The sequence below is a fragment of the Dermochelys coriacea genome, chromosome 25 (assembly GCF_009764565.3).
Source record: "Dermochelys coriacea isolate rDerCor1 chromosome 25, rDerCor1.pri.v4, whole genome shotgun sequence".
NCBI lineage: Eukaryota > Metazoa > Chordata > Testudines > Dermochelyidae > Dermochelys > Dermochelys coriacea.
Genome location: NC_050092.1, coordinates 11901411 through 11916308, shown reverse-complemented (window position 1 = coordinate 11916308; position 14898 = coordinate 11901411). Strand labels below are relative to the sequence as shown.

The following is a 14898-nucleotide window of genomic DNA, read 5'->3' as shown; positions in this document are numbered from 1 at the left end:
AAATAGTCTGGGGATGGAAGCACTGGGGTGGTGTTGATCAGATCCTGCCTGGCCCTTACTCCATTGCCAGCTCCTGCATTATTGGGCTGGTTGGTCTTGGCTCTCAGCTCCAGGCATTGCAACCTCAGGGGTAGCAGTGCCACTCAGGTTTGGTCCCCCGCCCCCGACAACCAAATTTGAGAGTGAAATTGTGACCTGGTTCATGGGGTTGCAGTGCCACTCAAATTTGGCCTAACCGGACTCCCTTCATCATGACGGTTGACCCAAACCTGAATGGTGCTGGGACCCAGAGGTTGCAGTGCCTGGAGCAGGGAGATGAGCCCAGCCAGCCATGTGGGACAGAGCTGCCACCCACCCTCTGAAACATTCTGGTGACCCAATTTTGGGTCCCGACCCCCAAGTTGAGAAACCCTGATCTAGTGGATAGGAACTCGGAAAACCTGCCTAGGCCAGAGTACTGGTGTGACTTTGGGCATGTCACTTAATCTACCCTGTGCCTCAGTCCCCCACCTCTAACGGGGATATGCATCCATACTTCTTGATTTCAGAATAGCAGTCGTGTTAGTCTGTATCCGCAAAAAGAAAAGGAGAACTTGTAGCACCTTAGAGATTAACAAATTTATTTGAGCATACGCTTTCGTGAGCTACAGCTCACTTCATCGGATGCATACTGATGAAGTGAGCTGTAGCTCATGAAAGCTTATGCTCAAATAAATTTGTTAGTCTCTAAGGTGCCACAAGTCCTCCTTTTCTTTTTGCGGATACTTCTTGGGGTGACGGATAAAAATCCATGTGTGATTGGGAGGTGCTATGTCATGCTATGGAGATGACAGCTAGTAGCTAGACAAGACAGCAGTGCTCTCCCCTGCTTTAGCACATGCCACTCACTCTTACACCAACATCCCTGGGCCCTCTTGCTTGCAAGACATCTTTTAGCCTTAGAGTACCCAAGCAGAGAGAGAGTTTGAGAACAGAGCCCCTTGTGGATCAGCACAGCACTGGGCCCTCGGTACTGGGCAATCTTTCAGAATAACCAAGGTCACAGTCACTACAAAGGAGGAATCTGTTGAAATGGAATGTTTTATTTTATTGGTTTGAAGATATGAGGGCTGGAGACAAGTGGTGACCAAAAGGAAAATGGAAGATCAATACAGGATTGGCTGCTGTTTAAAAACAAGCACACTCCAAGGGGGAGGAAAACCACTGTGCACTAGAGTGCTTTTTTATTGACTGCCAAGCAATCTGTTCAGACCACAGGTCTCTCTCAGCACCTCAATGCTACAGATCACATTCAAGTCATGTGCAAATGCAACAAAACAGGAGTACAGTATTAACAGTAGAGCGCTGCAGCCCAGTATCACTTTGAATCAATCTCATTAACCGCAGCAAAAGCCCCAGACGATTTGCCTATTAGTTCAGCAGTGAGTCGTTCGATGCCAGTACTAGACAACTCGATACAACCCCCCAAACAGATTAGAGTGAATTATGTAAATTTTGTTAATTAGCCTTTGGCTTAAACAACCCTAACAGTTTCAACTCTTTAGCGGTTACCTGGAGCACACACTGGTCAATGTCTGCATGAACATTAAGGAGCATCTGATCATCCTCAACTCACATCGACTTCAGTCGTGCTCGGTGTCCTAAGAATCAGGCCTTTGGGCAACCACCGAGTCAGGCTCTGAAGCTCAAGGGTCTGGAGGCAGCAGCCAGAACAAGTGGCCTCTCACACCCAGAACAACAGGAAGTAGGACAGACATCAAATCCATTTTTCAGAAGAGGGGGTGTTGCCAGGGGCTCTCTAGGAGGGCCCCAAAAGCTTTGCCGGAGGCATACTGCAGAGTGATCTACCAGGGTGTCCACATGGAACCCAAAACATGTTTAAAAAAAAAATTAAAATAACCATTGAAAGCACCTTCCCGCCTGAGCTCCTCTCTTTGGGGGAAATAAGAGCCAGGATTTAAAAGCCACCATTATTAGCAATAGTCCTGCAAGGGCTACACTGGCCTCACTCCAACCATCCATTGCCAAGACGTCTCCACCGCTCTCAGAAGCGGCTCTCGCCACAGCGCTGATTCTCCCACTCTTCTTTCGGGTCAGCTTGGGGAGGCACAAAAGCCATATGGAGCAATAGATCTGCACTGAAAGGAGTCTTAAAACTGATGACAACAAAAATGTATTAACAATAATTTAGAGCAACCAAAAGCCTGAGAGCAGGAATGTGAGGAGATAATCTTGGCTCGTGATGTGCAAAGCCAAGCTGATGTAAAGACTCCAAGACACAGAATTTTAAGGTGCATTCCCTATGCTTAAGGGAAAAAATAACCCATACTAGTCAGCTTTTAATATGGAATTGGCCAGACGTCAGGCCGGTCTCCAGCCAGAACAGACTCAGATCAAAAAGTGCTAGAGGCTTTTCCTAGGTAGCAAGCGTCCCCTTTACACCCACAGAAATATTGCTTCTACTCGCCAAGGGGCAAAATTCACCCATGCACAGCTTATTCTGAGGATTTAAAGTGGGACAGAGGCATCATGCCAGCCTTCTGCAATGGGGTGAATTTAGGCACCTACTCAATCCCAGCAGAATTGGTATCTCACAGGTTACATACACCAGTGCTATCCCCACCTAGATTTTTTAAATAATTACTAAGGGGACATCAAACTCCACTTAGAACACTTTCAAAATAGGCCCCTAGTTTGTACCTGAATAATTGAAAAAAAAAATTATATATATAAAATAAAATAGGTCCCATTTTCTTTCACCAGAATTATTAAACCATTAACACATTAAAATCAATATTGTCTTAGAATTATTCATTCCAACAAACCTAAGAAAATCAAAGATTGCAAACTCACTCTGTCCAACAGAGAAGCAGAACTTAAGGGATGAAAAAATAACTTGCCTTCAGCTAATGCAAGGCCGATGAACATTACAAAGACCTGAGCCAAACCGTTAACTAACAGGACTGCAATGCAGCGTCTGACTTAAATGACCTGTGAATGATGCTTTACAGTAAAAGAGGTGTGATGAGAGCTGAAGGGTTAAGGCAAGCATTACCACATGCGTTTATGGAGTACCACCCTAGAAGGGATGAAGACAACACCATTCTAATGAATCAAAACTAGCTAACCCTCTGCATCACCAGCCAAACTCAGCCATTACAGCTGTGCTCGGGTAACACAAAAAGCACACCGTCATCTCTCCATCAGTTAAACATACAGAGGTGCTAAAATGGACATTAACAGATACAAATGAGATGAAATTTGTGACTATCAAGGTGGTGTTTGATCATATGGAAGTCGTCCTTTCAAAAATATTTTGTTTTTCAATCTTAAACAAGTACGCACCTCTTCCAGCAGGCTGGGGAGCCTATGTCTAAGAGCTAAGGTATCTGGGGTGGTAGAGGAAATCAAACACTTCTAATCAGGACACCTTGGTATCGAGAAATACTGCCCATTGCGTAGATGACCCCAAGAGACATGGTGCTCTCTACACTGTCTTGGTTCAGGACTTCAAAGCATGGCTCAGCTCCCAGAGATCACTTCTGCTGCCTGGCTGGCAGCAAACCCTTTTAAGCATTGTCAATTTTTAATCAATCATCCTCCTTTGCACTCTTTTTGTAATAGGTCAGTTTCTCCCTCATTAACAAGACAGAATTCATTTCTGAGAGAAAGGAGCTGCTATCCCATATTTCCCTCCCAAAGATAGGGCACTACATGAAGTATCTGCATCGAGAACAATACAGTCCTGTAGCCTTAAAGCTGCAGCTCTCCAGTAGGGGATTTTCTAGTTTACAGGGTGACTGTGCTGGGATTCTTGTAGCAATGGCACCCAATCCCTAGAGGAGAGGTGGGATCTTCAGGATTGCAGGGCTGTATGGCCCTTAATTTGCAAATAAACTGCACCCCACATCTGCATTGTGGCTGAAGTCACACGCTTGCAAGAAGTGTGCTTTAAACAGGATTGTTACTAGCAGTTTCCATCACAGTACAAGCGGGGTCTGTACTTGATGAGGGTACAGGGAAGGAGATATTTGCTGCACACTTCTAGTACATTCACATATGACCCCTTCACCACGGGTCACTGACCATCAACACAACCAGGCTACAACAGGACATTTCTGCGTCTCACTGGGCTTATTCCATGGCACAGCCCAAAGCACTAATGCGTGGACTGAAACTGCTCCCCACACACAAGAAGAGTTATTTTTGAACCAGCACTGCCTCAGTTTAAGATTTGCAGTCAACAGGGATCTGACTTCAACTCCTCTTCAAGGTTAATCTGCTTTTTCCAGCCAACAGTTGTTCTTGGATGCGTTGCATTGGGAACAAGTACTTCCGACTTTCTATGCCTGACGACCTTGGACAGCAATGCCATCTGTACTGAATCCAATAGTGTAGTAGATATTAAACACCTCTGCGGCAAAGGGGTCTTTTGCAGGTAGTTTGGTTTGCAACTATACAAAATAGTAGAGTTTGAACACGTGTTGATCCCACAGTCTAGCCAAACAAGTTATTACTACTTCAGACTCTCCTCCGGGCTCAGTGATATCCCTTAGCTGTAAACACATTTCTTCATTCTGTAATTCAGGTAATGACTTGTATTGTCACTGTGTCGCTTCCATCTTTGGGTTGCAGCATTAGCACTAATAGCAACTGCAAGAACACTGATGCACTTAACCTGCTCCCTCCCCGCCCCACAGCCATTCTCCAGCTGGCTGAACTACAGTACAGATCCATTACCTAACGCAAAGGATAGCTCCAGACTGCAGAGACTGATATCGCTTGATGTGGAGTCAGTTATAAAGGCAATTAGTAAAAAGTAAGAGCATTGTGTGGGCAACAAGTGAGAATCCAACTGCCTGATACCACTTCAGTTTCACTGCAATAGTTGCTAGAGGGTGGGATATAAATGCATACAGGATACTGACTAGATTTCGTAGGCCGGCTGACGTGGCTGCAATACTTCAGTCCATCACTAGGAATGTTAGAAACTGAAAGCACACCTTAGAGAGTCACATTTTCGTTATCAAGAGAGTTACAAAGCTTCCTGCATGAGCAACAGCACCCAGGGCAGTAGGACTTGTCGTTTTACCACTCTGCCTTCTCCTACACAAGGGAGACAGGTTTAGATCCCTCCCACACACACCTATAAAATTGTGTGCTGTTAGCTAGCAGTCATCTTAAGCAATTAGAAAAAATAAACCCAAGAACTGGTGATGCAATTCTGCTGGTGGACTTGCACCTTCTCGGTCAATCTGTGCAGTTGGAGCCACTGGTCCCACATCACCTGGAAAAGAGAAGACATCCAAGCACCAGCATGAGCGTTTACAGCTTGACAAAAAGAAAAGGAGTACTTGTGGCACCTTAGAGACTAACAAATTTATTAGAGCATAAGCTTTCGTGAGCTACAGCTCACTTCATCGGATGCATTCATCAAATGCATCCGATGAAGTGAGCTGTAGCTCACGAAAGCTTATGCTCTAATAAATTTGTTAGTCTCTAAGGTGCCACAAGTACTCCTTTTCTTTTTGCGAATACAGACTAACACGGCTGCTACTCTGAAACCTACAGCTTGACAGTTCTTTAGTATGCCTTGAAATAGCTGTGCGGGAGGGAGATGGAGTGAGAGGGAGATGAAGGAGGGCAGTGTGCATGTGCATGTGATTGTCTTCCTCTTTGAAAATACTTTGAAGGAATCAAACCCACTTATCAAGACTCCACCACAAAAAAGCATGCACTAAAATTAACACGTGTCCTAATGGGATAAAGACAGCTTTGAGTGAGGACACCACTGGTTCCTCCACATAAGACTGAGAAAGGTTTTAGAATCTCTAGCAGAAGCAACTATACTGCACACATTTCTGACTCTCTAAAGGAAGTGTGTGTTTGGGCTATCGGACTACTAACTGCTTCCACTCTGTAAGGAGGGAGTGTGGTCTAGTGGATGGAGCACTAGACTGGGAACTCAGGATACCTGGTTTATTCACAGCTCTGCCATTGCTCTGCTTGGAAAGTCACTTCACCTCTGTGTCCCTATTTCCTCATCTGTAAAATGGGGATGATACTGGCTTTCTTTGTAAAGTGCTTGGAGAACTCCTGATAAAAAGCTAGGTATTATTATTATTACCCTGTATGAGATCAAAACAAAACATAACAAAGAGAAAGCGATATCTGAACAAAGACAGAGGCGCTCATAGGCCTCCAAATGTAGAATTGTGCAGAGCTGAGTTCAGTGTTAAAAGCCAAATTTGCTTTATTAGGTGTTCAGTCAGTCATATTCTTAACAGCAAAATTCCAAGTACCAGAATAACACTTAACTTCAAAGCGTTTTAGAGACATTAGCTGATTAAATGCAAAGGAGTCTGAAATGTTTAATTTAGATGCAGCAAAAAGATTGCTTGGTTCTCAGAACAGGGAAGGTAGGAGCCAAAATGAGGAGCAGATTCCTTGATATGGAAGGAGACTGGAAAACAATGCGGAGACATCGGGAGTGTAGGGAAGATGATTTTAGGACATGCAATGCCAGAGCTATGCAGGGAGAAGTTCACATGCAGTCTGCCCACAATATGCCTGCCTCTAGCAGCTGTTCTCAATCTCCCACTTTCGTGAGCTATAACATTAAACCAGAGACAGGGAACATGCAGCACTCTTTACCCTCTTACATATTCTTGCACAGGAACCACCACCTGCACTCCAGACACTTCTTAAATACTGCCCAAACTTCCGGGGGGATAAGTCCCTTCATCTTCTTTACTCTTTGTGTCTTTCACTGCGTTCCATATGCTTGGAACTGAATCTGAGAGATGTGCATGTCAAACCCCCTCCCTTTTCCTTCTTTATAAAGGACCGTTCTATGATAAATTCCAGTTCTAAGTGACCCTGGGTCATTGTGTTTGTTCTGAATTGCAACCTCTCTAGGAGAGTGACATAACTATCTAACACAGATCATATATTGTACTGTACTGTATCCATTGCAGAAATAACCATAATAAAAAAATGATTACAGAAGAGTCCATTCAGTATTGCAGAGTGGAAGGAGGAAGAATTAGAATAACTATGAAATGCAGAGTAAAGGGAATTATCACATCAAAAATAATTTGAAAGAGTCTTATCTTATAAAAAGCCTTTAGTAGATTCTTAAAATAAAGGATTTGAAATCTGTTTACTATCTGTGTTTCACTCAGTCCCAGGAAGACTATAACCTAGACATTTTCATTTAGGGAAGGTGTTAGTAAGCTTCTATTCAGTTTCGCTTGCTGGTTTTCATGCATTAGCACCATGCTACAAAGCTGAGGCAAACAACAAGAAACCTTGTTCCAAAAAAACAACATCATCATCCCATTTCCCCCCTACCCCCACCCCTTATTGATCTCAGGTTTTGTAAAAGCTAATTTTTAACCCATGTCTCTAATAAATTCACATGTATAAAGGCCCTTTAGTATCCCAAGCAAGACCATCTATGCAATGTCGTTCTCTTGAGACTGTTAATGCCTGACCCTGCAGTTGGATCCATCCACACAGTTGGACCCTTGCACCTGCACAGAGTTTCACCTGTATGGATCCAATTGCAGATTCTGTGCCCAAGCTTCAAGCATCTTTTGAAAGTGACATATAGCTACTTGTAAACATCCACCTACCGTCTCAGATTTCTTGTTTCAAACACTGTGTCTTCATCGCTGTCAAGAGAACCCAACTCCATATTTTCATCATAGTTTGAAAGGAGACCATACTTCTTCCGCTGAGGTTTCTTCAACCTGAAATCAGTTTTGAGCTCATTCACAGGTACTTCTGATCTAGAACTTTCATTCACAGACCCTGATGTAGGCTCCCTTTTGCATACAATGTCATGAGCTCATAAGGACAGGAGAGGCCTGGTTAGCAGAAAGGGCAAAATGAACAAACACAGGGGATCGGGATGTTTTGTCTGTGGACTATTTATTACATACTCTCGTGTTTGCTGCTGGATAGCACATAGTTTGGCTTCAGTGGTCATCACCTGTAGAGTAGCTCAAAAATATCACCCCTAAGTTCGCATACCATTGCCAATGGGGGATATTAGTCAGAAAGATTGTATCGGAAACAATTTAGTTGGACTTTTGATGGAGTGAATTTTGACCAGAATAGTTATATTAGTATAACTCCCTGTGTGGGTACTCTTATTCTGGATTAAGAGTGCCTTTTTTTCAGTTCAGTTTCCATGTCACTTTGACCAGGTCTAAGCCTAGGACTTTTGCTGGCACAGTAATGCCAGTTAGGGATGTGATTTTTTTTTTTTTGACATTTCTATACCAGTAAAAGCCATATTGTAGACAGTCATAACAGAAAAAAGTGCTTTTATGGGTTTATGCTGTGTCTACATCAGTAGGGCTTGCTAACAGAGCTATACCAGCAGATCTCTTCTAATATAGGCAAGCCATCCAAAAGGGGCTTAAGCTAAACCCAAAAAAGCTACTCTCATTCCAGGATAAGAATGTCCATAGAGGCCGTTAGACTGGTAAAAAACTTTCCTGTGTAGACAAATCCTTATTAAGATAGGAAAGGATTTCACACACTTCAGAGAGTGGAATGGTGGACTCTGTGTTTCACCTCAGGGCCTGAGGCACAAAGGGCAACTACTCTGTCCCTGCTACAACAGCATGGGGATAAAGGGGACGGCAGAGTCTCAGGGGACATTTTTTCTACCAACCCCAAGACTCCTCTCAGCTTTTACATCAGAAATACAGAGCTACCTTCACTGAGCCCACACTCATCAGAAGAGAGTGGGGTCTTGGAGAAGCCACTTTCTCATAAATTATGGGATTTCTTAAGCAACAGGAGAAAGATTTCATTGTTCCCAAGAGAAACAGAAGAATGTAGGCATGTTTTAAGGGCATGGTGTAATCCTTCTAGGAATTGCAAAAGGCTCCAGCATTTCCTCACCCTTTCTAAAGTGCCCAACGGGAAAACAGAGAATCCACAAAGGATGACATAGGCGTGGGAGACCGATGGCTCTCCCAGAAGCCTCCCGGGGAGAGGAAGGCTGGGAAGGGGGTGTTTATTCCAGGGGAAAGTGAGTCTAGGATGTTCCCATGTCTGTTTCCCAGGAACTGGGGGGGGAGGGGGAGCCACGGAGGTTCCCAAGCCTGTCTTCTGGGGAGATGGGGGTAAGGACCCCACCCCTGTTCACATCCCCCTCCGCAAAGGCACTCCACGGGGTGAAGGAGATGCTCCAGGGCACGGGAGTCTACGGGGGACCCATCCCCTTGGAATATAGGGGAAAGGAAGGGAGGGTCTCATGACCAGCTTCCTTCCATGGGGATGGGTCCCTAATACGGGGAGCTCCATGTCTGCCCCCCCGCCTCTCCCGGCCGCGCGCGCGCGCCCCCGCCCCACTCACCGCAGCGCCCGCACCAGGAAGTAGAGCGCGGCCAGCACGCAGAGGCCGCTGAGCACGTAGAAGCCCCGTTGCACCGCGGGCAGCCGCCCGCCCAGCAGGTCCAGGCCCCGGACCCCGCTGTCGCTGTGGTTCCCGGCCGGCCCCGTCCCGTTGGCGGCGGTGCCCGGGGGCGGCGAGGTCCCGCCCGGCCCGGGGGAGCTGGACACCGCGCAGGCGCCGCACAGGAAGAGCAGCAGGAGGCAACCGAGCTCCCGCGGGCCCATGGCGGGCGCACGGCAACTACCGGGACACGCGCGCCTCGGGCTCAGAGAGAGGCCAACTTACCGGAAATGGCCCGGTCCGGCGCAGCGCTGGCTGGGGTCCGGGCGGGGACTGTGGAGCCCGCACACGGGGTTCCGGGAACGCAGGGTTCCGGGCAGGCTACAGAGCAGGGTAGGGGTGTCGGAGCAGTGGGGGCCCGCAAAGGGACTCTAGGGTGCAGAGGGGAACAGGGGGGAACGGTTCCGAGGGGAGAAGGGTACGGAGCCAAAGGGGAGCAGGGGGTATCAGGAAGCAGAAGGGAGGTGCAAAGGGACCCCAGGGTGCAGAGGGGTATGGGGCCATGGGGGAGCAGGCATCTGGAAAAGGGACCCTAGTGGCTCCGGTGGGTGACGTAGTGGGGGGGCCGGGGTTAAGGCAGGATCCCTGCCTGCCCCAGCTCCGCACGCCTCCCGGAAGCTGCCGCCAGGGTCCTGCAGCCCCTAGGTGCCTGAGCAGCCAAGGAGGCTCCACACGCTGCCCTTGCCCTTAGAGCCGGCTCCACAGCTCCCATTGGCCAAGAACCGCGACCAATGGGCGCTGCGGGGATGGCGCCTGCAGCACAGCGCGGAGCCTCCCTGGCCGCCCATGCGCCAAGGGGCTGCAGGGCGCAGGTGGGAGGGGCCTCGGGTATCTCCTGGGCACTCTACAGGTGTTAGTTTTGGGGCCCCAATTTGTGGGTTTTCTCCAGGTGCTGTACGCCTCCGCGGAGTGTTTGGTCAGGCTCAACTGAACCCTGATGGAGTGGTCAGCTTCGGGCAGGGGGTGCATCAGTGGTGTCCACTGTCAGGCAACCTGTATACTCTGGCGATCAAGCCCATCCTCTGTCTCCTCCGTCGCAGGTTGACGGGGTTGGTGCTCCATGAGCTGGAGTTGCAGCTAGTCCTGTTAGTGTACACCGACGTGCTCATCGTGGTCCAGAACCCAGGCAGCTTGGTGCGGGTGGAGTCCTTCCAGGTGATCTACTTGGCAACCTCCTCCACCCAGGTCAGCGGGGTCAAGAGCTCTGGCATCATGGTCGGGGACGGATGGCAGATGAGCTCCATCCACCTGCACTTCAAGCCATTCAGTGGAGTGCAGGTCCACGCTCCAGGGTGCGTGAGCAGCTGTGGAGATTGACAGGGCTCCTCCATGCCTCTCCCTGAGGGGGAGGGCGCTGGTGCTGAACCAATTAGTCCTGTCCATGCTCTGGCACTGGCTCAACACCCTGAGCCCAGCCACAGGGTGCCTGGCCCTGCTCCAGAGGGTAGCTCTGGAGTTCTTCTAGCCAGGACTGCACTGGGTTTCTGCAGAGGTCCTGAGTCTTCCCCTGAAGGAGGGAGGACAGGGCCTGGTCTGCCTCCGCAGCCAGGTCCATGTCTTCCCCTCCAGGCCCTGCAGAGAATCTTTTATGGTGCAAGTAGTCCAGCGTGGAGCACGTTGGCACACACCTTCCTCCACCACCTCCGAGGGCTCTGATATGACCAGCAGCCCTTTTTTTCTCCACCCGAGGGGTCTTCTGCGAGACCTCGCCGAGCTGCCAGTCTTCTACCAGGACCTCTTCCGGACCTGGTAGCTGTTCTCGGTGACCAGCCCCATTGTGGCCACCAAAGGGGAAGACCTCCTCAAGGAGCCCCTGCTACACAACCCCTACCTTCGTATGCAGGTGGCAGAGTCCCCCTCGGTGCACCGAAGGTTGTCCTGATAGAAACCACCAGAATCGGAGACCTCGTGGACTACGACAGGGGGGACTGGGTGGACCCCCAAGCACTCGGTTAGTGCATGGGGCTCTCCATCTTTCTGATCCCCCTGCATGTACTTCAGGAGGTGGGGGCAGCCTTGTTGCCCACCTCTCAGGTTTTACTTGAGCGGGTACTGTGAGAGGGTGCTCCCCGCCTGCCCCTCACCCCAGGCCCTCCAGGCCTTTTCATCAGGCCCCTGTCCCGCGAGGCCTCCCGGTCCCCTCCCTTCCACAATCTGAGCCGGCTGCGTGCCCTGCAGCCAGTTTCCTTTGAACCATGCCAAGGAAACAATTATACACGCTCATGCTCCACACATTTCACTTCCTCACCCTCGTGTCCTGCCCTGATACCAAATGGTGGGACTATTTATCACCTGTGGAGGATGAGGAACCCCGGTGGGCCAGCCTCTATTCCACCCCGGTCCCACAGCCTGCCAGGGATATCAGCTGGCGGCTCCTCCATGGAACTGTGAGCATGGGCATGTACCTGGCGTGGTTCACCCATCCCTGATGCCTGCCCCTTTTGCGGCATGAGGGAGAACCTGGCACACGCCTATCTTGAATGTGCCAGGTTGCAGCCCCTCTTCTGGCTCCTCCAGAACCTCCTGTTGAGGTTCTGGCTGCACTTTTCCCACACCTGTTTATATTCGTACACCGTCCGTGGCCCCACGAAGTCGCGATTCCACGTCAACCTCCTCCTGGCCCTGGCCAAAGTGACCATCTTCAACACCAGGAGGAAGATGCTGAACAAGGAGGTGCTCTATGACTGTGAGGCCTATTTCCACTCCTCCCTGGTCTCACGCATCCAGGCAGAGTTCCTCTGGGTGGCATCTGCTTGCTCCCTACACACCTTTGAGGAACAGTGGGCACTGTCCGGGGTTCTCTGCTCTGTGTCCCCTTCTGGATCCCTAGTTTTGCACCTTTGACCTTCACTCCTGACCCTGTTATTTCTTAGTTGTCCCCTGAACTCGTTTGGATCCCAGGTCCAGTGGTCCCTCCTGCAAGGCTTGGGGAGGGGCCTTTAGAATCAGACACGCTTGTGCCCGCCCGCTTCCCTGAGCTTTCCAATAAGGCCTAGGAGCTGCAGGGACTTGGCAGCCGCTTCATGGGAGCCGCAGTAAGCACCACTGGGACCCTGCACCCCAACCCAGAGCCCTTTCCTGCACCCAAACTCCCTCCTGCAGCTCACACTCCAGAGCCCTCACCCCTGTTCTTGCACCCCAACCCCCTGCCCCAGCCCAGTGAAAGTGAGTGAGAGCCATGGGGGGGATGGAGTGATTGGGGGCGTGGCCTCAAGAAAGGTGTGGGCAGGGGTGTTCGGTTTTGTGCCATTACAAAGTAGGCAACCCTAGGGAGCAGGCAGGAGCAGAAGGGAGGTGCACAGGGACTCTAGGGTGCAAGGGGGCACTGAGGTAAGGAACAAGGACGGGAGACCAGCCACAATTCCTGGAGACCTCAGGGCAACCCTGGAGGGTTGGCAACCCTAATTAGGACCCCCATCCAGAACATTAGGATCACTCACATGCTTAAAATTAAGCACATGACTAAGTGTTTGCAAGATGAGAGAGCAGGATGTTCATGCAGCACAGGGAGACAGATTCTACTCCCATGTTTTAACCATTCTCAGCAGAGCAATCTCTGACTTTCTGGTGCAATGACTGGAATCAAGATGACATACTTTCTGCCTAACCTCAGGTCTCATTTTCACGCTTTAAAAATCATTCCTGGTTATGCAGGCCAGAAAGGGTGACCATCTGTCACTGGAAAATTTCCTGTCAGCTGGATCTTCCCCTTTCCCTTACAGTAACAATTCAAAACTTTTTCAATACTGTGGCCCCGTTACACAAAGTATCATCACTCCCCCCTCCCTTCTAGCCAAAATGAAAGGGGTTTGTACATATCCTCTGGACCTGTTAGCAATCTCCAGGTTCAGAAGCAAGGCGTTGCAGCATTATTATTAAAATATTTGTTAAACATCAAATGTTCTCCACATATTTTTGAATATAACGTGTGATTTTAAAACACACAAATATGAAAACCTCTCCATAGTTCCCTAGAATTCTGTAACTATTACTTAAAGAACCTTCAGATTAGTTTGTCTGTTTAGAACCAGTAAATAGTTACTAACCAGGAATAAGCATTCTGGTTTTGCATGTGCGTACACATGACATTAGAACTTCTCTAAGCCACTGGTCTGAATTTGACCAGGACCAGACTAATTAAAAGTTGTTACCAATGGCAGCTTAAAGGAGCTCACAGGCTCAGCCCAGATTCTGCTGAAGCAATCACATCACAAAAGTCACAACTTTAATCTACGTGAAGCACCAGCAGATCTCAAGATGGCATAAACTGTCGTAGTTGCATTGTGCGGCTGTGTCAGTTTACGCAAGCTGAGGATCTGCCCACAGGTTTTCAAAATAGCTCAGCACAGGCTGTCAGTGCTAGATTTTGAAGAGCTCATCGAAGTTAAGATGCAGGTGTCTTTTGGACATCTACGTTTGTCATGATGGGGAGCTGTTTAGTGCCGAGCTCTTTTGGAACATCTGGCCCTAATTAGAAATCTCAGTAAAGTCCATTGAATGAATAAACATTTCACTTTAGCAGTGCTCCCTTCCCCTCCCCCCCCATCAGTAATTTTAAGAGATTTTGCAAGCTGGTGGTGGTAATATTGTATTGTCAATAATCCTGTTCTCCGTAGAGAAACCTTTAAAGGATAGATTTCAGAGTAGCAGCCGTGTTAGCCTGTATCCACAAAAAGAATAGGAGGACTTGTGGCACTTTAGAGACTAACAAATTTATTTGAGCATAAGCTTTCGTGAGCTACAGCTCACTTCATCGGATGCATACGATGAGGTGAGCTGTAACTTACGAAAGCTTATGCTCAAATAAATTTGTTAGGCTCTAAGGTGCCACAAGTACTCCTTTTCTTTAAAGGATACACACTTGAAAAGAGTGGAATTTCTGGAAGATTAGACTGCTCTTTCAAAATGCCCTGATTCAAGATTTCACTGGGGAAGGTTCTGCCACATTATTAGTTTCCTTTCACACTGGCCATTAGGTGTCACTATAGTTCCACATCTCAAAACCACTTCCTGGGATTTCTTTGAATAGGTGACTTTCTATTAAGTCCTTTCAGTCAGTTATTCTATTTCATCCCAAAGTGATTCTGGGAATCATTTCATTAATCTATTTGCTGTAATCTGTGAAACCAGTTATGCCTTAGATCAAATTTAGTCAGGCCTCCATTTTTGCACCTACAATTATTTGCATAAGTAATTTAGGGCACAAAGGCCTCATCATATCAGGAACTTAAGGCAAGTTTTTCAAATCATACTTTTTGTGTATTTGATTAATTTTAACTTCTGAGAGAGTATGTATCATGAAGGCTTCTAAGCCGTTTAGGGTTCATATGCTGCACTACCCTCAGTGGGCATGCAGAACTCCCACAGTCACCAACAGAGAAATTATTAAATTCATCAGGCAACATTCTGATTGAATGTTTTCC

The 14898-nt window shown here is 48.2% G+C and overlaps 1 protein-coding gene across 1 annotated transcript in view; it reads right to left on the bottom strand.

Annotated features, from left to right (window-relative positions):
• LOC119848223 (ephrin-A2-like) overlaps positions 1 to 9714 on the bottom strand; it is a 205989-nt gene extending 196275 nt beyond the window's left edge. Inside the window, exons 1-2 of the mRNA XM_038383701.2 lie at positions 9377 to 9714; positions 7638 to 7754 (exon numbers count right to left, since the gene is read on the bottom strand). Coding sequence (XP_038239629.1) covers positions 7638 to 7754; positions 9377 to 9639 — 380 coding nt within the window. The 5' untranslated portion in view covers positions 9640 to 9714. The remainder of the gene's footprint in view (positions 1 to 7637; positions 7755 to 9376) is intronic.
• Positions 9715 to 14898: the final 5184 nt, after the last annotated feature.